The sequence below is a fragment of the Buteo buteo genome, chromosome 9, assembly GCF_964188355.1.
Source record: "Buteo buteo chromosome 9, bButBut1.hap1.1, whole genome shotgun sequence".
Lineage (NCBI taxonomy): Eukaryota > Metazoa > Chordata > Aves > Accipitriformes > Accipitridae > Buteo > Buteo buteo.
This window is the reverse complement of record NC_134179.1, coordinates 45,740,092-45,762,962: the sequence shown is the minus strand read 5'-3', so window position 1 is coordinate 45,762,962 and position 22,871 is coordinate 45,740,092. Positions and strand designations below refer to the sequence as shown.

The following is a 22,871-nucleotide window of genomic DNA, read 5'->3' as shown; positions in this document are numbered from 1 at the left end:
GCATTTTGCTGCTTGTGCAAGCAAAGACTCAAGATCCAGCCTGTCCCATCTCACTGGTAGTAGTGTCTAACAAATGCGTCAGACAGACTTGAGTGGTGCTTACAGTCTTTGCTCTTTATTATGTGGCTCTGTTAGCCTTTTTCTGTAATGAACTATTGGATGAGGTTTGACAACTAACCTTATACAGAGGTCTAACATGAAGGCTTCTAACAAGAAGACTTCAGGGGATACAATGAGTCTGAATTAGTGTCCATTTCTAAAGAAAGAAACAGCTCAGATGTTTCTCAAATGACAACACGGGACAAGCCAAAGCTTGACCACACAGAGCTATTCTCTTGGCAAAAATCACAGCAAAGATGGGACTTCTGTTTCTTGCTGTGGGTCTTTGCTCTGCAGAAAGCCGTGTCTGCTCATCTGTCACCTCTCGTGCCCTAAGCCTTCAGCTCCAAGTCACATGTCATGTCTGTATGACTGCACCAGCACAGAGGGCCAGGGGCTAAGCAATCCACGGACCGGCTCCAGCTGTCCCTTTCGGGGATGACCTCTCCCCAGTCTCTGTCCAAGTAACAGACACTTGTTAGCCCTGTGGGGGTAATTGCTCTAACGAGCTTCTGGACAAGGCTCAATGTTAAATACTTTCTCTGCTAAGTTCTGTATCTCCCATTCCTGCAACACCAATTATACTGTGCATTTCAGTATTATTTAATCTGTCTGAGTGTTTATGTCACACCTCTGAGGTCACTGCATTAAATGCTATGCAGAAATAAAAAGATGCCTGCCTTGCCCAATGAGTTTATAACCTGGACAGTGATGGAAAATGATGACTGTGGAAACAGCACAGGAAGAGACGGGGAAGAGAAGATAAATGAAATGCAGAGGACACACTGCATGGGACAACAGGACAAGAAGTGACCTAGGACACTGACTGCAGGCAAACTTCTATCATATTCCACATATGCAGCCACTCACACGAGCACACAGATAGTGCAGCTTGTAAGAGCTCGTTCTTTTCTCTTTTAACGTGCAAATCTTGTAAAGCAAGAATGAATGAGTATGTCAAAGACAAACAGAGACTTAGGCTGAAGGTGTAAGATTGGGAGAGGAATCTAAGGATAAAAAGAGCAAGGGTGGGTACCCCAGAGAGAAGAGGGGGAGTTATATCAGCACTCAGACTGGTAAGCAGAAGCTATCAGCATCACAACTGGTGGCTGTAGATGAAATGTACTGTGGTTGCTCCAGCAGATGTGGTCTGCGTGTTACAGAGAGAGAAAACACATGTGAATTACAACACCATCAGAAAAAATCCCTGAGGAGTGAATATACCAGAGGTTTAAGACATCAGCGAAGAAAGAAAACAAGTAGTTTTGCAAATGGTCGATGCTGGAAATCAGCCATGAGTTAAGGACTGCACTGCACAAGCAATTATACCTGATTACAGGCACCATGCATTTTTAATAGTACGTCGTATTCTGATGTGATGTATAAACTATAATTTCTCTATAAAAGTCTATTTTATAAAGTATGCAGACAGGTACCATCTCACTCACACCCATAGTAACTATCTGTGAGGTTTGTATTTTTGTTTACTGGCTTGTATAACATTTATAAAGAATTATATAGATGAGTAAACTACTACTATAATCAGGCAGGAGATTTCTCAGCTCAGTGCACTGAATAATATAATTTAAGCTGCCAGTATGAACCACATATTGAAACTGTATTGAAATTAAGAGATATTTTAGTACAAATATGAAATAAAGATAAAAAGAAGACACTCTGGGGAGGCTCTGGCTGGCCTACACATTTGGGTGCCTGTCTCTCTTGTACCGCTGTATGGTGTCTGAGCACAGGAAGCACCTGAATACTCCAGTTCTGCTTGTCCGGTTCTGGTTTGACCCATGTGGCTCTGCCAGCAGGGACTGCAGGCTAAAGCCTTGTTTCTCATCCCAACCTGCACTGCACTCAGCTGTCCACGCAGGAGTGAAATTGCTGTAGTTTTGTTCACCCACCAGTATTCCCATCTGTCCTAAAACAAATTCTCTGGTACTCTTCTTTGCCATGATAATCAGTAGTGTTTCCAGAGATGTAAATGCTGGGAAGTCTGGCTGCACTGTCATGGTCTGATAGGTGCTGGAAGGAAATTAAAACCCTTCACAAAATGAATCAGGGAAGACTGTGAGCTTCAGTAGGAAGAAATCTGGTTCTGCCCACCTCCATGTTCTGCTGAACTTCTACTTCATCACTAGCAAATGTTCAGAGGTAGTCTGAAGATGTGAACAGTCAGCAAGAAAGAAACTGACACAGAGTAATCACCTTGGTCTCTGAGGCGTATTTAAGACTTAGGATCATGCTGTTACCAAACTCATTGTGATAATTATTTCACTTGCCTTACAGGAATTTTGCTAAACATGGTGGTATAAACCAATGAGTCATTAGCCAGAAAAAAGTCATGGTCTGCATTTGAAAGATGGGAGCATGAGGTCTGGAGCCGGCTCAGTATCACATCAAAGAAGTGTTTAATAAGTGATGCCTAATGGCTATTATGCAAATTATTAATGGTAATTACAAGCGACAAGATAAAATCATACTCCAGTGTGGTTGCACAAACATCACTGAAGCAATGCTTATGAAAGCAAAGTTCTGTCAAATTAGACACACCCTTCTTGTAGTTGACACAAGAAAACATTATCAATTTTGATAAGTAAAGTGAGCAGAGCGTGGAAAAGACAGGCTGACGTTTTGCAAAAAGGCTGTGCGCTGGGACAGTCGCAGTTGCCATGGGACCAAACTCCACTGCCCACAACACCACTGAAAATGTAACGTCCTCCCACCTTCTCCAGAGCTGCCCATCACTATGTGTCAATATTTACACTTATTACCTCTTCGTCCACCTTCAGATCTCTCTTTCATAATGCCCACAAGACTTAACAGTGTTTGCACTGACATTGTACTGAGACCACTGCTAATCACGCTGGCTAACAGCCTGTCACTGCTTCCTTTACTTCCATCTGTATGAAACCATTTGTTTCCTCCTGTCTTACATTTAGGTTGGAAATACTTTTGGGACATTTTTATGACTTAGACTTGCACAGTCCTTTCCTGTGCACTGCTCTGCACCAAGGCTATGCCCCTAGGGTACAGGAATACAAATAATAACAAAAGTGGACGTAAATAAATCAGTTTAGTGGGGAAAAAAGCTGGTATTGATGGAAGTTTCAGAACAAGATGGTGGCTCACAGCTAGAGAAAGCAGAGAGCCATATAGCCAGCAAACACACACACGCCTCTGCCCAGTCCGTGGTGAGGTCTCAGTGCCGAGCCTCGGAGCCCTGACACGTTCGTAAGGAGCTGGGCAATACCACACTGCTTGGAGTGAAACTACCATGTGGCCATGCAAGCTGCCCGTGTGCCAGCAAACACAGCTGCAGCTATCCAGCACAGAGCAAGAAAAAAAATCTAACTGGTTTTAAAATACAGTCTGGTTAGTCAGGGACTGGCTTTTGGATGCATTTGCTGTATCAGTCCCATGTTCCATGTCCCAGTGAAACTGGCAGGAGCCCAGTAAAGCTCCAAAGAATGTAATTATATCACAAATATGAGTACTTTGGAAGAATTATATGATCGTTTCTAATCTTCACTGGTAAAATGTGATTTGGTAGCCTGTGGACCTTTCTGACAGGACACATGTAAAAGGTTGTCCAATGCTGCAAACCAGTTTGTTTTGTGGAGCAAGACCTAATTCCTTCTTCCTATTAGGCAATTGCTGAAAGAAGGAGGTGTAGGTGCTTCTTGCTCACCCATACAGAAATGTCCAATATCTGTAATGTCTCCTCCTAAACCTAAGTGAAAGGGAAGGAAAGGCAACCTTAACCCAGAGCACTGCTCTCTTTAGATTGCTATCAGGTAACTTCTTCTGAAAACCTACACAGCAGAAGCAAAGCTCCAAGCAATCCAGACATTATATTAATTTCTGTTGGCTCTTACAGCCACACCTGGTCTTCAATTATATTCCTCAAAATGACGGATGAAAGCCAGATTTACTCCCTATCCTCCTTTTTGCTCATGATTTTCATTATTGTGAGTCTAGGCTGTGTGGGGAGCATGGGGGATGTGTTTCAAGGGGGAGGATGGACTTGTATTTCAAGCACTGCAGTCTTAGCTAGGAATCTGAGCTCTGACAGACTCCGGCTCTGTTCTTGAGCAAGTTATTTCACTGCACCATAGGAATAATGAATATTCTAGGATGCTGCCAGCCTTGGGTAGGCGTCTTTTTATCATTTCTGATCTAAGTAAAGAAATAAATTATCTCATTGGATAATGGAGAGTCCTAACTTATGCTGGTGAGAAGACAATCACATCTATACATGCTTGGGGACTTTCTCCTACCATGGTGACAGAAGCCACCTAACTTCCCACCAGTAAATGAGAGGTGGCTGAGCGTATGAGTGTAGGTTTTCTCTGCCCTTCTGTCTGGAGGTGATGGCTGCTCTCAGGGCTCCCTGTCAGGTGTCACATGCACCACCAAAGAGGATTTATCACAACTGCTCCTGTAAATATGGACATACTTGAGTCAAAGGTTACTTGTGAGTAAGAATTGCTTGGAAATTCCACCCTGTAGGGAACAGAAGCCTATGTCCCCTGGAGAGCAGAATATCCTCTCATTACAGCAGTCTGCTGGAGAAAGATACTTGCACTGGTGGAGCCAGTTCTCCGAACACTCCTCTGGCTATTGCTTGTCTGGTTTTGGAGATCGCGCTCCCATGACTGGCCAGGCTGTGCTAATGCCTGCTACCACTCTGAGAAACTCAGTTAAGAAATGCGAAAAGCTTTTCTCCTTCTAATTTTGTGCTCAGCACAATTTTAGTAACGGCAAGGACCTGCGGGATCGCATCTCAGTCCATCCAGGAAACTGGATATATCGCTCATGGATACTCCCTTTCCTGTCATCTCTTTCTTTATCTATGGTCACCACAAATTGAGGCAGCATGGACAGCAATTAAAGTAATTGAAAAATAACTTCAGAGCAGTATTTCATACACTTCAGTTACATCAAGTCTGTGTAACTTCTAGACACAGAGGACTTCCAACACTTACTAGGCCTGATCTTTGCAGACTGTGAGCAACTTGACTTCTTGTGTTGCATGACCAGAGAAATATAAGACACAAATGGGGAACTAAACCCATGGGGAATTACCTCGGTGATTTAAGAAATTTCACAGTAAAGCATGTATTAGACCTACTGTCTGTCACTGAGCCAGGTGACAGACATCTACACCATGATATCCCTGGTCTTTTCACTACTACAGTCACTCTTATTCACACTTTTCAGAAGTGAGAATTTATATTAATTTCCCATTTTTGTTCCACGTACTCTACCATAGCATGTGATATAAAAATGTTTACTGGACTAAGAATAAAATAAATACAAATTAATAAAAGATAAAAGGCACTTTGATGTTATAAATACCAATGTTTCCCCTTTGTACATAATCGAGGGCAACTTTTTTCTTGACTTGTTGTAAAGTTTGCATCATACAAAAAGCCGATGACTCATAAAACATTATTTTACTTTTTGGAATAAGCTGCTGACATGTAAAGTATCTTCCTTGTGAACTGGGATTTCTAGAGGGAAACTGCCTATGGGCTATTTATTCTTGGCATAAACAGCAAGACTAGCCAGCCCCGTGGGAAGAAGAAACACCCTATAGGTGACACCCCCTTTGGAAGGTATAAATAGAGATCTGCGGCAACAAACAACCTGCAGTCTGATTCAATATCAAGCTGTGCATCTTGCTTTGGGCTTTGGGTTGGATCTGCAGCTGTCCTCAAAATGAGTTGTAGTATTAAGCAGACACCTGGCTCTCTCAGAGGCAGGACCAGTGGTGGCAGCTGTGTTATTGGTGGCGGTGGTGGTGGTGGAGGAGCACGGATCTCCTCAGTCTCTTCTGGAAGATACACAACTTGCGGGATAGGTGGTAGCCGAGGGTTTTCTGGTAGAAGCTACTGTGGTAGTGTGAATTACGGCGGAGGACTGAGCACTGGCAGTTTGGTTGGTGGAAACTATGGAGGTGGCTTAGGAGCCGCTGTCCTTGGAGGATGCTCAGGCATTGGATTCAGCGGTGGCAGTGCTCGCTTTGGCGGTGGCATTGGAGGTGGCCTTGGAGGTGGCCTTGGTATTGGTCTTGGTGGAGGGGTAGTTGGAGGTGGTTTTGCTGGTGATGGCATTCTTCTTTCTGGTGATGAAAAGGTCACCATGCAGAATCTTAACGACCGCCTGGCTTCTTACCTGGACAAGGTGAGGTGCCTGGAACAAGAAAATGCTGACTTGGAGTGCAGAATCAGGGAGTGGTATGCCAAGCAGGGCCCTTTTTGTGAGCCACGGGACTACAGCTGCTATTATAAAGAAATAGAAGATCTTCAAAATCAGGTAACATCATTTCTCAGCTGCTTTCTCCCTTGTAAGCTTCTCCCACGGTCTTGGTTCACAACTTAATGCAGTGATTGAGAGTAACATTCCATTGTTGTAAAATGCTTTTTGTAAACAGCCATTAAGACAACTGCCTGTAGAAAGCCCTAGAGCTCAAAGGTAAAAACCTTGAGTGTTTGGACTGTTTCCATTGCTTTTATTCATCAGATATATTTGAAGGGCAAAATGTTATCTTCATGGAATACATCTGGATTGGCTCAGTAGTCTTTCTGAATTAGGTTTGTGCCAAGATGTTTGAATAGATATATGCCAAGAAAGCAGCTAAAAGATAAATAAATAATGGATCGCATTAATTTGCCTGAATTATTATAATTCTGTCATCAGTCTTGCAGAATTCCAGTTAAATGTTATTCCCTTTTTTACAAGTTTACTCTTTCATACAGAATTGGGAAATATAGGACATCTAATTAAAAATAAGAACAAAAAGAGCATTACCATAACACATCTCGAATATGCAATTTAAAACTAAAAATGATTCCAAAGTGTGTTTGGCAAAAATTCTAGGATGTCAATGCACAAATAAGAATAAAGTGAAAAGAATCCAGGAAACAGACAGAAAGAGAGACACATATAATTAAGTCTTGAAACAAAGCTTTTAAACCTCTTATCCATGAAAGTAAGATTTAGATTTAAAAGGTTAGGTGAGTTGTGGCAGGTGCTGGACAACACTAATTATTCTTCTCTGACTGTCCGTATCTGAACCATGTATTTCATCATTTTAATGCCTTCACCGTACTTCACTGAACACTCACCCCTCTGACTGCTGCAATCCTCAACTCCCCCATGCCTGCTACACAATATTAAAAAAAAAAGAGAGAGAAAGAGGTTAGGTCTGGTAGCACCGGTCAATGGGTACACTTGAGCCTGAGGATACAGAGAAGAGGCTTCAGGAGTGAATATTCTTTTTTCAGATTGTCTGCGCAACCATAGACAACAACAAGATCATTTTGAACATCGATAACAGCAGGATGACAGCCGACGACTTCCGAGTGAAGTGAGTACCCTTCAGCTGTCCCCTTCCTCTGTCACTGTGCTCCCACTCACAAAACTGGTAAGAAGGAGCTCTCAGACAGGTCTCCTGTGATCCTCTGGTCAGGACAGGCTGGAGGCTATGCAGAAAAGCTCTTTCATCCATTGCCTCTAGAGCTGCCTTAATTAGTGGCAGTTCCAGGGTGGAAAATTTGGGACAACAAGATGGTTTTGAGCAGAGATTAGAGTTCTTCAGAAGGCAGAAGGGATCTGGAAAAAGGGAGCAAGCGTGGGCTCACCTGAGCTGCCATTCTGGCACATGGTGTCTTTCAAAGTGGAAGCTTTTTTTTTCCTTTTGGAGCACAGAAATGCAGTGAGTGACACCTCCATCCTGGTGAAAAAGCTCCAGAGAAGGCAGACTGAGGGCAGATTTGATGGAGCAATCCTCAGACTGCTTTTCTTAGAATCCTGTTAGGCTAGTTAGGAAAATACTGTAAGAAAGATGGATGATCAAATGAAAAAAAAAAGGAGCAAATGGTGATGTCAGACACTGACTACTCTTTCTTGCTTTCTTTCTCACTCCCAGGTACGAGACAGAGCTGGCCCTGCGCCAGAGCGTGGAGGCTGACATTAATGGCTTACGCCAAGTCCTGGATCAGCTGACGCTCTGCAGGTCTGACCTGGAGGCACAGCTGGAGTCGCTGCGGGAGGAGCTCTGCTGCCTGAAGAAGAACCACGAGGAGGTAGGGTCCTACCCTTCTTGTGTCCAAAGTGTTAATTCATGCAGGATCCATCACCCTCCATCTCCGTGGTCCCTACCCCTGGGGTGCTGGCTGCAGACGGGCAACCGGTTGATGGAGACAATACATATAAACTAGGAGCTCTGAATGTCCAGCAGAGAGGGCCTCTGCCAGGGGCTCTGCTCTTCCCTATAGGGCAACTTAGCTCCCTCAGTTTTTTCCTTCTTTTTAAAAAATGACATGATCTGGGTGGTGTTTCCAGGAAATGAACTGTCTGAGGAAACAATCGACTGGAGATGTGAGCGTGGAGGTCAATGCCTGCCCTGGCCCAGACCTCAGAAAGATCCTGGAGGAGATGAGGTGCCAGTATGAAACACTGATTGAACGCAATCGCAAAGAAGTTGAGGATTGGTATGAGTGCAAGGTGAGTACATTTACGCAGCCCTGACTTTCCCTAGCTGATATCCAGGCAATGGCTCCACAGTGATTTATTACGCATTAAAACCAGACAACATACTGTAACAGCATTTAGCATTGGTTTAAATTGACCAAGTGACACAGGGTATACTGCCACTCTGCATTCTTTTTATGGGGTGACGGGAAGTGCTGCATGTTAGTGAGACTTGAGGCAGGAACTCTTTACAATGCAGTAAGTAGTGAGAAGAACTGGACAGCAGTACTATTAGAAGAACAAGAGGAATGACAAGCAGGGTTCACACTCCATTAGGATGACAGAGAGTTCACCCAAACCTTTCTCATTTCATGTTTTTTGCTAGCTTCTCTGCTCTTTCCTTAATCTGTCTTACATCAAACATTCCCTGAACACCTTTATTCTGGATTGGTGATTTTCAGATTGAGGAGGTGAATCGGGAGGTTATTACAAGCGGTCAGGAGGTAGAGACGTGCAATAACCAAGTCACTGAACTGAGACGCCAATTGCAAGCCCTGGAAATCGATCTCCAGGCTCAGCTCAGCCAGGTGAGTGGTGAGCTGGTGTAAAGCTCAGCTGTCTCACAGTTATGCTTTGATGTAAGAATTTGTAGTTAAATGCAGTGTTTCTCATGCCTGTATTTGTATTGTGCCACATGTCACTCCTCAGAGGGACAACCTGGAATCCTCGCTGGCTGAGACAGAGTGTCGTTACAACAATCACCTTGCTGAGCTCCAGAGCCAGATCACATGCGTGGAGCAGCAACTGGCTGATCTACGTGCAGAAATGGAATGCCAGAACCAAGAGTACAAGATCCTGCTGGACGTCAAATGCCGTCTGGAGCAGGAGATCCATACATACCGCTGCCTGCTAGAGGGTGGACAGCAGGACCTTATGTAAGAAGGCTTGAGATGCACCAAAAGACAAAATAAAATACGTGCGTCCAGGGTATTTTAACATAACAGCAAAGTGAACAATAGGTGGAGGCTCTGCACAGCTCCTTCACCCTTACTGACCTGTTCAGGCTGCCTGGTAATCAATGGTGATAATCTGCTTCCCTACCTTGTGCCAGCCATTGCCACAAGAAGAAAGGTCACTGCAATATTTTCCAAAAAGGAAACCAGACTGAGAGCAGCAGAGACAACGAAAAACTGTAGTTCTAGTTTATCTGTCATTTCTTTCACTAAAATGTTATTTTCCTGTCCCCTTAGTCAGCAAGGAGGAATTGGTCAGTCTTCGGGTCTAGGAGGAGGAGTTGCAAGAACAAGTGGAATAGGAGGAGGAGGTATCATTAGAACAAGCCACACGTACACTTCATCTGCCCAGATGCCATCCTGTGCAGCTGCGGAGATACAAGGTAAAAACTGCAATACTCTACAAGATTTCCACAGTCTTCTCTATTCTAATGCAGCAAGGACAGGCAGCCACAAAGATCTTTCCCACGTAGCTTACAGGTGCTATTTGAAAGTTTTATTGTGAGGCTACTGGGAAATACATGACAGGAGGGCACAGAGGAGTGGCTACAACAAGTGCTTTTAGGAGCTGTGACTCTGCTAGGAAGCATGAGAACTGCAAAAAGGGAGGAGGGGGAAGGGGGATAGGAAGGAGAATGACAGAGTCAGCAGGCAGGCAAGCCACAGAGAATGTGGAGAAAGGACTGACATGAAATCTGGGACAAAGGAAAGAGTAGGAGAAAGGAGAAAGCAGAGTGCCCAGAAATCAGAAAAAAAAGCACGAATGGGAATACTGGCAGAAAACTACTAGTACTATTTGAAGGGGAAACTTCCAGCCAAACTAAAAAACAAAGAAAGAAATATGGCGCCAGTTGGTCCAGGAGAATGAGTGTGAGCAGGGGCATTGTTCTGGCAAGGACCCTGATGCCATTCTCTCATCCAGATTGCTGCTGGTACAAAGTCTGCAGCTTCCACCATTTGGCATTTTTATGTAAAAAGGCAGACCATGCTCCAGCTAGCTACAAATCCCATCTGCCTGACTGGCAGGCAACAATCAGACCTTTCCAGGAAGGGACAGTATTTATCTGAAATTCTAATTGAATTGGCCTGTGAAATGATCACATGTATAGAATGACAGTGTGGGAAAGAATCTATTTTTGCTATAAACAAAGCAATGTTTCCTTTGATCTTTCCAGTGCCTTGCAGAAGGATTTGTGATTAAGCAGAGAAATGAGAATATCCAACAAGAGAACCCTGAAGCAGAGCCATGGATGAAGAGAGAGAATATTTACTGTATGCCTCTGCAAAGAGCAAGGACTGTGCTCTTTTGTATTACTCAGCAATGCTAAGCAATGTGTCAGAGGGATAAGCAGAGCATTGGGCCACATTCTGCTTTATTTTGCTATTTGCTTTTTCCAGTCTGTATTGCTGTGTGTGCCCAACCACCATGACTATTGCTGGAGTTAACCAGTAGTATATGATCACTAATGTACCTGCTGGTGAAAAAAATTCTCTAATAAAACTTTGCTTCTGCCTGATGCAATCAAGAAACCTGTGTCTGGAAACTGTGTTCCTTTAGAAAATCGGGTGCTGATCCATGCACAAGGGTCACCTAAACAGGTCAAGATCATAGTCCACTGGGAACAAAGCTGCTTTGCCAGTGGGAGCCAGAGAACGGCCTTGCTGACCTTGCAGGTCTTGTCCACCTCCTCCCTGTCAAAGCCTGTACCATACGTTGCCCGTTCCTGCATGACATCCTCCATGATCTACATAGACATCCTAATCAGGCAGATGCCTGTGTGCCTGCCACAGAACATTGTGCTATAACACAATTTTAGAAATATTTTGAAAGTCAGGGATGGAACATCTGGAGACAGATTGCCTCGGCCCCAGTCTAGTGCTGACACATTTGGGCTGTGCCCTCTCATACTTCATCATCCAACCTGGGGACTGTGATTAGACTGAAGAGGAAATCTTTGTCTCCACAACTGATTCAATTTCTGCTGACATGGCTTATATTCTGACCTATCCCTTTCGTTTTATAGGAATCTTCCCATTGAGAAAAGGACTGAAGGCAAAAAGGTTTCTTTCTCTGTTTTCACATAGTGACTGAGTCATTTACTGGTCATCCTTCTATTTCAAAGAGTTTCAACCTGAACATCAGAAACTGTTGAAAGATCATCTTTACATTAAACATACCTTCTTTGGAGAATTGGAGAGGGCAGGATGGGAGCTGAAAAGGTGCAGCTCAACAGAGAATACAATGGAGAGAAAAGCCAGCTAGGGCCTTTGGATACACAGAGCCAGTATGTCTTAAACTTCACAAGTAAGGCAAAGACCACTCCTTCCTTTGGGCCTTGAACAGCAACCATGTAGCTGATGCTGAGTCAGTTTGGACTGGCATGGTGGTGTGCATGCGTCCTGACACTGACCTGCCTAGAGAAGCGAGGGCAGCAGTTTGGTAACTGAGGGCCCTGGAGGACTTCTGGTGGGTGCAGCCATGGGAACTGGCCATGGTGAACTTGCAGAGTCATTCTGGGTTTGGAGAATTTTCAGTTAAAAGCCATTATGACCTGGAGAGTGTTTTGGGGTTTAAATTGTCTGTTGGTCCTGAAAAACAAGCAGTGGCCGGTTTTACACGTCCACTCCACCCTGCAGGTTCACAGCTAAAAGAGCAGCACTGGTTACGGCTGCTGTTACTTCTGGTACACCGCGATGTGGTTGTTACAGAAAGAGTCATATTCACTTATGAGATGACCTGGTAAAGCAAAACTCCTGGTTATTCCTTTGCCATCAAAAGCTGGAGGTTATGGAACAGCCAGCCTCGGGGTGGGGGGAGGGGGGGACACTAGAAAAGGGTATAAAGGCAAAAACATTTCAGTGTGGCACACTTTTTTAGTGTCAGCTCTTTTATATGGACACCAATTTCTCTTTTACTACAGAAACAGATTTAACACAATGTGAAACCTTCCAGGAAAGCAGCATCTCCAAGGCCCATAGGTAGCAAGTGTCTGAAGAATCTCAATCATTAATGTATCAGGGAGCAGGTGAAAGGTGCCCTTCTCCTGCTGTAAAAGAACATGGAGAGAAGATGTCTCAGTGGTATTTCTTTTATTTCATCTACCAGACACTAAACCCAATAGTATCCAGGGGCTAGAGCACAATAAGAAAATGCAGCACTGGAACAGCTGCAATAAAGATTCAGAAGAGTGACCATAGGTAGAAGATTTTAAACTAAGACTCTAAATTAAGCCTTCTTTAAAGATCAGTTCCAGCCCTACAGAAAGTCCCAGACTTGATGCTGAAATCCCTCAGTAGACGTGTAAGGCCACTGTTTCACAAGAGATCAAAAGACATACTTATCATGGTTATAATGGGAAATTCCCATTGGTTGGACTCTTTTGTGTATATCCCAGTTGTCCTCAGAGCTCTGGCTGAGAAGTCAGAAAGCAAGTCTTTCCCTTTTGCTTTCCCGTTGTCTTCTCCTGCCTTGTTCAGTGCAAAGACCAACAGTAAGATAACCCACTGGTGCCTTTTCTGGCCTCAATCCTTCCCAACCTACCAGTCCTCACACTCTCATTTTTAAAAATATAAAGATACTGTATTGATGCTCTTCCAGTTTTCAGTCTTCTGGGAACTCTAGGCAACCTACAATATATAAAATCTTGCCACTTTTTTCTGGGAGCCCCAGCTGAATCCCACCGGGTCTGGGCTAGTCTCCTCTTGTGAACTGCTACTGACATCTAGCTGCTCCACCTGATTCCCTGTATTCATATCAAAGGCCTTTCCATCCTTCCCACCAGGTCCAGCAGGTGCAAAGCATGCACTTTCACAAAGGAGCTGTCCTAAATTCCTGAGAGGTGAAAGAGACCTAATAACATGGCCAAAAGGACTCTAATGATCCAGACTTTATGAATATGCCTCTGGAAAGCCCCCGGGGTTGTACAGACTCAGCTCCTAAGACACTGTGATGTTGTTTGTGGACCTACAAGTTTGGGATGCATTTGGAAAGCAGCTCATGAGAAGGTAGCTTGTGATAAACAGTTCCCCAGCAGAAAACACCCTGGAAACAACCCATATATTAAAGAGTTGCAAATTATGGAGCTGCAAACCTTGGGCTGGAAACTACATTTCCATGAGATTTCCATATTTCTTTGTGCTAATGAGACAGACCCAGGAAGCTTATGAGTTCAAATAACTGAATGAAAATAGGAGGGAAAGCTTAATTTATTTTTTTAAGGTCTTCAGAACAATTATTAATTTTACCTTAGCATAACTAGTGCACCCATTTCCTGAAGACAAAAAGGAAAAATAGCAAGAAAGAGAGCAAGCGTGTGCCATGCAAGGATCCTGGGCAAAGGTGCCTGGTGAAGACCCACAGCAGAAAGAGGTGGGTCTAATGGATAAAGCTACAGGCCCACAGGGGACCAAGGTATGTCAGAAGAGCAGGAGCCATCTTCTCTGCTCTCCGCAATAATTACCGCAATGGGCATGTAGACATCCTCCACTCCCACAAAGAAGTAAGTCATTCCATGTTTCTGCCTGCATTATTCTGATGTGCTAAAATGATAACTGTGGAGCAGAGGAAGGAATGTGCACTCACTCAGAAAAGATGGTTGCTGCAGACAGCTATTGGGAAACTCCTGAAGAATCATACGCAGGACAGGCAAAGCTTCAAGCGATGCAGTATTACATCAGTTTCGGTTCATTCTTACCACCACACCCTGACTCCAATTACATTCTCCAGTCCTAGTAATGAAATCCAGGTATTCCTTCCTATACACAATAGCTTTATTAGAGTTTTTGCCTAATCTGAGCTTTGCTCCTTTGTATTTTGTGACTGAGTGGAGCACAACTTGGAAGGACGGGCTGACATTCAGGCACTGCAGTCTGATACAGGAGACCTAAGTTCAACTGCAGACTCTGCCAGAGGCATGCTCTTTGTCTTTGAGTAAATCCCTTTGAGCAAGTCTCTCCACATGTTTGTCTCCGGCCTGCTGGAGATATCACCAGAATGCTACTGGGTTTCATTGTACTGGATAAGTAAGATCCAAAGATGCAGAGATAAGGGAAGGCATGTTTTCAACAGAAATAAGGAGAACAAGAGCAGTAACATGATCAGCAAATACATGAATACTGGGACAAGTCAGTCCTCCACTAAGTGGGATTATTTACTTGCCAAATAATAGCTATTCCAATCCACAATCCTGACAGGGAGTGAGGATTTGAGCAAGAGTTTGAGCTCACTTGTTCCCTGGTGAAGTAGGCTTGGAGAATTTCTTACAGTGAACGGTTAGTTTCAGAAAGCTGTGGAACGCCTGTCTCTTGCTCAACAGCCAGTAGAAACAGGTTCTCCCTAGAGAGAAGACCATTGCTCTTGAGTCTTAGCAAAACATCTCATGAAAATGAGCTTAGCCTGAATTTTGATGTCAGAAGAGTGAAAGGATTCTTACCTTTTAATTTCTCTGCCTAGCTAAGATTTGGAAACATTAGTGATAGAGAAGAACCTCTGGTTTGTACTTAACACATCCTCTCCAAGCCAGTGTAGAACTGTATTGGGCAACGATTGCTCTGCTGGCAATCAGCAATTCTGTCTTTATATTTCCTAGGACAGTAGTCCCAAACCTCTTATTAGAATGCAGCACATATTGACAGAGAAATTGCCCACAGGATGTTTCCACTCCCATTCACTGTTTCAAAACGCCCACCCTTCCCCAGCAATGATCACTATCCATAATGATGAAAACTGTAGAAATATCTTTCACTGAACAACACGGAATATTTAAAGTACTTTTACCTTACTCTACACTCTCCACATAAAGAAACAAAACCTTTGTGAATTACTGGAGAGTCACAGTCATATAGAAGAACCTTTCATCCATGTCCATTAAGACATCACTCCACGGTTTCACTTGTCTCATAGCAGCGTGTTCTGGAGTTGTCATTTTGCCAATGGAGAGACTTAAAGGTTAATCTCTGTGTCTCTGATCTTTCCACAAAGTTCTTACATCATTCCTCATACATCATTCGAGAGTCAAACTTCGTATTTATTCTTTCTTTTTCATCTTACATATTCCAACATCAGCACCTTGCATGAAAACTGCTTATTCAACTCAAAATAAAATGAAAATAAATTAATGAGAGATAAAGAGCTCTTTGATGCAATAACCTTTAATGATTTCTTCCTGGTATATAATTTAGGACAGTGTTTTTCCTGGCTTAATGTTGTAAAGTTTGCATCATAAACAAAAAGCTGATGATTCATAAAACATTATTGCTAATGTATTTTTGAAATTAGCAAGAGACATGTAAAGTATCTTCCTTGTCTACCAGGATTCTTGAAAGGAAACTTCCCTTTGAGAAATTATTCTTGGCACCAATGGCTAGAGTAGCCAGCCTTATGGGAAGAAGAAACAGTGGTGACACCCACTGTGGAAGGTATAAATAGAGTTTCGTGGCAACGGACAACTCGCAGTCTGATTTAATATCAAGCTGTGCATCTTGCTTTGGGCTTCTGCTTGCATTTCCAACTGCTGTCGCCATGAGTTGCAACATTAAGGAGACTATTACTGTGTCTAGCAAAGGCAGGAGCAGTGGTGGCAGCTGTATCATTGGTGGTGGTGGTGGAGCACGGATTTCTTCCTATGGGATAGGCAGTGGCAGAGGTTTTTCTGGAAGGAGTTACTGCGGTGGAGTGAATTATGGAGGGGGACTGAGTGTTGGTAGCTTGGCTGGTGGGAGCTATGGAGGTGGCAACTGCTATGGCAATGGCCTTGGTTTTGGCCTTGGAGGTGGTGTGGTTGTTGGTGGTCTTGGTGGCGACTGTTTGCTTTCATCCTGTGATGAGAAGGTCACCATGCAAAATCTCAATGATCGCCTGGCTTCCTATCTGGACAAGGTGAAGTGCTTGGAGAAGGAAAATGCTGAACTGGAATGCAGAATCAGAGAGTGGTATGCTACACAGGGCCTTTCCTGTGAGCCCCGGGACTACAGCTGCTATTACAAAGAAATTGAAGATCTTCAAAATCAGGTAATCCCCTTTTTTCAGTTGTTCCTCCCCTATTTAAAGCTTATTTCTGAATCTGTATTTAGAATCTACTGCAATTGTTAGAGGTAACTTTTGTGCTGCTAAATGTCTTCACAAACTTGAATTTTGGCAAGCTCCCCTGTGACACTGTTGAGTGTGGGTGCATATCAAAGATGCATGCTGCAAGGTGATACAGGTGGGATAATACTCTTAAAAAGGAAAAGGATGCTTTGTTACATTGTGTTTTGACTATACAATTATAAGTATGATATCATCAAGTGTGCTCTGAGGAAATGCAGTGGTGTCAGCCCAGTAGGAAAAGCAAAGTAAAGAGAACTATAGAACAAGAGCAAAACATACATATCAAATGCTGTATCAAACAAAGCATTATAAATTCCAGGTGAGAAAAGTGGAGTATTTGAAATTGATTGCCACAGTGGCACAAACAGCTTGATGTTATTATGTCCGCAATGAAAGCTATGGCTGATCTTAAGGCTTAAAGATACCTTCCAACTGTCTTCCCTGAAGACCCTTAAGCCTGAAGCCCAGAACACACCAGCTTGAATGTCAGATGAGATTTAATGTCTTAAGGAAGGTTCTTTAGGTTCACTTCTTTGTGAAGCATCTTTGGAACTTGCCTTCAGATCTTGAAACTGGGAAGTCCCTTCTCACAACTCTTTAACTCCCAATCTCTACACAGTTGATCTCTTTTCTTTACTGACTGTGAGTTAAGGAGGCAAAACTACCTCCTGCAACTGCTCTGCTCAAGGAACAAGGTTACTGAAGTAAGAAGGTAACAGAGAAAGGAAATTGTGAAGAGTTACTACCTAACTGCAATCTAGATAGACCTATAGAGTATAACAGCAGAGAGAAGTGAAACATCTCTCATGGTCTGCTCTTTTCCAGATTGTCTGCGCAACCATTGATAACAACAAGATCATTCTGGACATTGATAACAGCAGGATGGCTGCTGATGACTTCCGTGTGAAGTGAGTGCCCCTCTGTGTAGATGAGCCCTGTTGTCTCCTCCCTGCTCCTTTACATCTGATTTGTGGAGTCTCCGTGCACTAATTACAGAGACTTCAGACAAGTCTCAGTACAACACCGCATTAGGACAGGATGGAGTGATGAAAGGCATTTTGCTCTTGGTCACCAGCCCTCCCTTAATTAGTATTCTCGGGTGAAACATTTAGCAACAGCGTTTGTTGGTGAGGGCTGGGGACCCACATTGCAGGGAGGAGTCCTTAGTGGTGTAGTTGGCGCATTTCCATCACAGACCAGTGCAGATTGGGATCAGCAAAATAGAAATGCAGCTGAATAAGTGATATCAAACATACAGTGATCAGGAGCAGGAAAAAAATAGATGAGGAAAGCTTTCACATAACAGACATTAAGTGCAGTGCAGAAATCTAATGCACAGTGCATTCAGCTTAGACAACAAAATACAGTTTAAAGCAGGCAGTTGGGAAAGATCTTTGCATAAACTGAGCACAGTTGAGATGTTACCGTTCTGAATTTCTGCTTTCTTGCACAAACCAGGTATGAAACGGAGCTGGCCCTGCGCCAGAGCGTGGAGGCTGACATTAATGGCTTACGCCAAGTCCTGGATCAGCTGACGCTCTGCAGGTCTGACCTGGAGGCACAGCTGGAGTCGCTGCGGGAGGAGCTCTGCTGCCTGAAGAAGAACCACGAGGAGGTAGGGTCCTGCCCTTTCCCTAGGAGCACCATGGCCCTGACATAAAACTTTGCCTACACGAATGTGCTCTAAATTTAAAAGTAAAGATCAACCACTTTCACGCCACAGCTTTCCCGTCAAACGCTTCTGGGGTTCAGACCTGTCTGCCTTGTGGGTGGTGTGGGAGCTCTGGCAGAGAGGTGGCTGCTGCTCTCGGGGCTGCACTGGCACTGGGAGTGCTGGGGGGTGTCTGTGAAAGTTGCTGCTGACTCCAGTGGATAAGAAAAGAAATTACCCAACAGATTTGTTGGGGAAACACTTGCACCATCTCCCAGTGCTTTTTACAGCCATAGCTGGGAGGCACCCCTCACAAGGAGTGCTGTTCTTAGCCACCAAGCTCTGCTCTTCTATGTTGTCTTTCAAAAGCCAGTATGCATCTGATCTGGGTTATATTTTCAGGAAATGAATTGCCTGAGAAAACAATCAACTGGAGACGTGAGTGTGGAGGTCAATGCCTGCCCTGGACCAGATCTCAGGCAAATCTTGGAGGATCTGAGATGCCAGTATGAAACACTGATAGCGCGCAACCGCAAGGAAGTTGAGGATTGGTATGAGTGCAAGGTAAGCGACACACACCTGCTGCAAAACAAACTGACATGCACATTTCGAGGCAGAGGAGCATTTCAGAAAACAGACATGGAGACGATAAGCAGGTCTTCCTTTACAGTGAAGCCCAAGATCAGCACTCATTATACGCTGTGTTCCACAGGAGACACAGGCCTGTCTGACCAGTTTGTTATGTCCCATCTGGAACAGCAGCATTTGCCGCAAGGCCTTGCGGTGTGTTGTTGGAACTAAGATATTCCACATTTGGATTAAAGAGACTTAATAACCACGAGGCTAATACAATTTGTAAAAAGAGCAAGCAGCTGAAGCTGGTGGTTAACGCCCAGTGCACAGAGAACTCGCCCTGCTCACTTCTCTTTTTGCTAGCTACTCACTGTATTCTGCTTCTGTAAAAGCAAGTCCAATTTACACAGATATTCTCTGAAGCTCTTTATTCTGGATTGGTGATTTTCAGATTGAGGAGGTGAATCGGGAAGTTATTACAAGCGGCCAGGAGGTAGAGACGTGCAACAACCAGGTTACTGAACTGAGACGCCAATTGCAAGCCCTGGAAATCGATCTCCAAGCTCAGCTCAGCCAGGTAGGTGGTGAGCTTACTTTCAGCTGTGATGTGGTTACTGCTGGATTTCTTAGCACGAACAGCCAGACCTACCAATCAGCATGATGGTGGTGAATAGCCCTTTCATTTTTGGATTGGAAATAATAAACTCCAGGGTGACACTTAAATGAATGCTGTTTCTTTGGTTGTCTTGTTTATCAGAGAAATAATTTGGAATCCTCTCTGGCTGAGACTGAGTGCCAATACAACACCCTCCTCGGTGAGCTACAGAACCAGATCACATGCGTGGAGCAGCAATTGGCTGAGATAAGAGCAGAAATAGAGTGCCAGAACCAAGAATACAAGACCTTACTGGACGTCAAGTGCCGTTTGGAGCAGGAAATTCAGACCTACCGGTGCTTGTTGGAAGGAGGACAGCAGGACCTTATGTATGTAGATCTCTAAATCCACTACAGAATAAATGAAAATATCAAGGATCTGTATTACAGATTGGGAATCTAATATAATCTTTAGTCCATCTTAATGCTTTCTTTGAGATGAAAAAGTTGTCTCATGAGCAACTTTACTGTGATGAACATTCAAATCTGAACTAAATGGCACTCCTTGGGATCTGCAATGCAGAGAAATCAAATCTGTTAACTGCTAGTTACAACATTGCAACTACTAGTATTATGTCAGCATTCATAATAACCTCTTTTCTATAGTAAGATGGACGAGAAGTGTCAAAATAAGAATTAATTGCAATGCTCTGCATTGTATTTCCATGCCAAAGGGGAGCACACACACAAAGCAACTCTGAAAGTGAAAAAAGAATACAATGTAAAATACTCTAACCCTATAAAAGACATAGTTTGAGACTTTGTGTCATGTAGTCAGTCAGCAGTGTCATGTAAAGTTCTAAAACTCCCTATTCCTTTCACCAAATTTATCCCACCAGTCATGGAGGAGGAATCGGAGTAGGAACTGGTGTAGGAGGAGGAGTCATTAGGACAAGTCACACCTATACTACAACTTCATCTTCCCATTGCCAGTCCCAAGTCCCACCCTGCAAGACTGGAGATATACAAGGTAAGAGCTATGTTTTCACAGAAACAGGTTTTTTTCAGTTTGTTCCTTTGTAATGAGGCCAGGAGACAACACATGCTCCTAGGACATGTTGTTGGTATCTTCTCAGAGAGTTACTATGCTACAGGTGTGATCTGTTACAATGGATCCAACCGCAGTGCAAAATTGGCTGTGTCACCAAGAAATAGTTTTAAAGAGAGCTCTGACTGAATATGAAGTAGCAGAAAGCAAATGAGAGACAAGAAGGAGCCGTAGAACTAAGAGGAGAAAGCTGGGGAAATGAGGCATAAAGAAAAGGTCTGCAAGTAGAAGTAAAGAAGATGACAGCCAAGCAAGGCTTAGCAAGAGAGTCTTGAAGGAGTGAAAAGAGCAAATCTGTAACTTTACAAGTGCAAATTCCCATTAAAACACAATTATTTAGGGAATTTCTGGGGTTTCCTGGATTGTCTGCCAATTGCTGTCGTTTAACAGAGTGTATTCTTGAAATAAGGGCACTACACAGACAAAATTTTTATTTGAAGGATTTTATCTCTGTTCCAAGCAAATAATGTTGCTACATTTTTTTCTCCAGTGACCTGCAGGAGAATTTGTGATTAAGGAGGAATGGACTAGAAGATGATATACAGAGAAACCCACAGACAAAACAAGAACACTCAATGTTCACTGAACACCTCTACGCAGAGAAAGTAGAAGTAACTCAGCAATGCTTTGCCGTGTATCTAAAGGGGCCTATTTGGGGCCACCTTTTTCTCTGTTCTGCTACTTCTGTTCTGTAATGCTGTAATCTCTAGAAGTTACTTGAGTTAGTCAGGATCACTAATGTACCTGCTGGTGAAAAAATTTCTCTAATAAAACTTTTCTTCTGCCTGATGCAATCAAGAAACCTGTGTCTGGAAACTGAGTTCCTTTAGAAAATCAGGTGCTGCTCTAGGTGCAAACCACAACCTCAGGCAGGCTAGCTAGCCTCTGCAATGACCCCACCAGAAAAGCTGGAAACCCATGCACAAGGGTCACCTAAATGGGTCAGGATCATAGTCCACTGGGAACAAAGCTGCTTTGCCAGTGGGAGCCAGAGAACAGCCTTGCTGACCTTGCAGGTCTTGTCCGCCTCCTCATTGTCAAAGCCTGTAGCATACGTTGCCCATTCCTGCATGACATCCTCCATGATCTACATGAACAGCCAGTTTAGGCAGATGCATGTGTGCTTCCCACAGAGCATTTTGCTTAAATTCATTGCAGAACAACAAAGAAGGAAGTAAGTGGAGCTGGATCTTGTCAATGAAAGAACAGAGAGATCAGTGACAGAAATTTCCATGAAAAAGCAAGCTCAGGATGGTGTATATCCATGCACAATTATTGACTTAGCAGCCATCCCAGGTGTACACCTCCAGCTGCTCTCCAGATGTGTCAGGAATTAAACTGTGAGATGTGTTGGCTGCTGGGGAGTATGATGTCAGTCATACATGTCTTAACAGATGTGCATTGCGGTCATCTGGGGGGGAGGGAGGTGTCTTCTGACCTCACCTGTCTTCTAGACTTCTGTAACGTAAGCACATCTGAGTGAGTCTGTCTCTCTGCAGAGCAAATCCCACCTCTTCTGTGTCAGACATCTGCCTGGGGAGAGGGACTGTGCAATACAAGTGCCTCTTCTCTTGGGTGACTGTGAGCAGATCTCAGAGCAGGTGCTGAGAGGACAGCATCCAAATTTTATCATGAATCTCCTCTTCTCTTGACAGCCAAGGGGTGGTTGGACATCCGTAGCTGTGCAGAGACACCCACAGGATGGAAAAAGCAGATGGCCTGGAAGCCCTTTTTATAGCCTATATAACGTGGCACAAACATTTCTCACACATAAACACATGTAAAATATTTCAGAGTCCTTTGATGAGAAATTAAAAAATATTTGAAGCATAAAAGCAAGTGCATTTCCCCAAATCCCACTCCTGAATATACCACCCACCTGGAGGAATAGCATTTCTGCCTCTGCTCACGGTCAGTTTATGCACTGCAATAAGTAGGGAGACGGGGACGGGGGGCAAAGGGAGGATGGCATTTTGGCTTTGAAGCAGAGAAGCAACAAGGCTGATCCCTGGCGGACAGGGCTGTGAGGAGCAGTGGGGATGCGGGGAAGGCAGCGCTTAGAGAGGCACCGCTGGCTCCCGGCCCTCGCCCGGAGCTGCTGCTGCAGCGCTCCCAGGGCGGCCTCTCCTGGCTTTAACCACCGCCTGGAAAAGAAATGCAAGCAGAAACGGCTGACACCAGGTTTCTGGCTGATGTGCACCAGAGGAGGAAGAGGTTAATGCCAGCAGCACACGCACCTTCTCTGGTATCGTGCCAGGT

General features: G+C 44.0%; 2 protein-coding genes across 2 annotated transcripts; both read left to right on the top strand.

Annotated features, from left to right (window-relative positions):
- The first annotated feature begins 5,740 nt into the window (after positions 1 to 5,740).
- On the top strand, positions 5,741 to 11,129 carry LOC142034775 (keratin, type I cytoskeletal 19-like). Its single transcript, XM_075036545.1, has 8 exons — positions 5,741 to 6,426; positions 7,398 to 7,480; positions 8,042 to 8,198; positions 8,458 to 8,619; positions 9,048 to 9,173; positions 9,295 to 9,521; positions 9,837 to 9,982; positions 10,775 to 11,129. Exons 1-8 carry the CDS (start codon positions 5,830 to 5,832, stop codon positions 10,798 to 10,800), a joined length of 1,524 nt encoding a protein of 507 aa, XP_074892646.1. The 5' UTR covers positions 5,741 to 5,829; the 3' UTR covers positions 10,801 to 11,129.
- Positions 11,130 to 16,040: 4,911 nt separating this feature from the next.
- LOC142034774 (keratin, type I cytoskeletal 19-like) lies at positions 16,041 to 21,414 on the top strand. Its single transcript, XM_075036544.1, has 8 exons — positions 16,041 to 16,608; positions 17,512 to 17,594; positions 18,145 to 18,301; positions 18,740 to 18,901; positions 19,362 to 19,487; positions 19,668 to 19,894; positions 20,404 to 20,534; positions 21,103 to 21,414. Exons 1-8 carry the CDS (start codon positions 16,120 to 16,122, stop codon positions 21,126 to 21,128), a joined length of 1,401 nt encoding a protein of 466 aa, XP_074892645.1. The 5' UTR covers positions 16,041 to 16,119; the 3' UTR covers positions 21,129 to 21,414.
- Positions 21,415 to 22,871: the final 1,457 nt, after the last annotated feature.

Excerpts from the sequence above, each read along its gene's own strand:
- LOC142034774 (XM_075036544.1), top strand. The coding sequence starts at position 16,120 with ATGAGTTGCAACATTAAGGAGACTATTACTGTGTCTAGCAAAGGCAGG. Across the intron at positions 17,595-18,144 it reads GCTGATGACTTCCGTGTGAA|GTATGAAACGGAGCTGGCCC; the intron begins GTGAGTGCCCCT and ends TGCACAAACCAG. Across the intron at positions 19,895-20,403 it reads GGAGGACAGCAGGACCTTAT|TCATGGAGGAGGAATCGGAG; the intron begins GTATGTAGATCT and ends TTATCCCACCAG.
- LOC142034775 (XM_075036545.1), top strand. The coding sequence starts at position 5,830 with ATGAGTTGTAGTATTAAGCAGACACCTGGCTCTCTCAGAGGCAGGACC. Across the intron at positions 7,481-8,041 it reads GCCGACGACTTCCGAGTGAA|GTACGAGACAGAGCTGGCCC; the intron begins GTGAGTACCCTT and ends TCTCACTCCCAG. Across the intron at positions 9,174-9,294 it reads TCCAGGCTCAGCTCAGCCAG|AGGGACAACCTGGAATCCTC; the intron begins GTGAGTGGTGAG and ends GTCACTCCTCAG.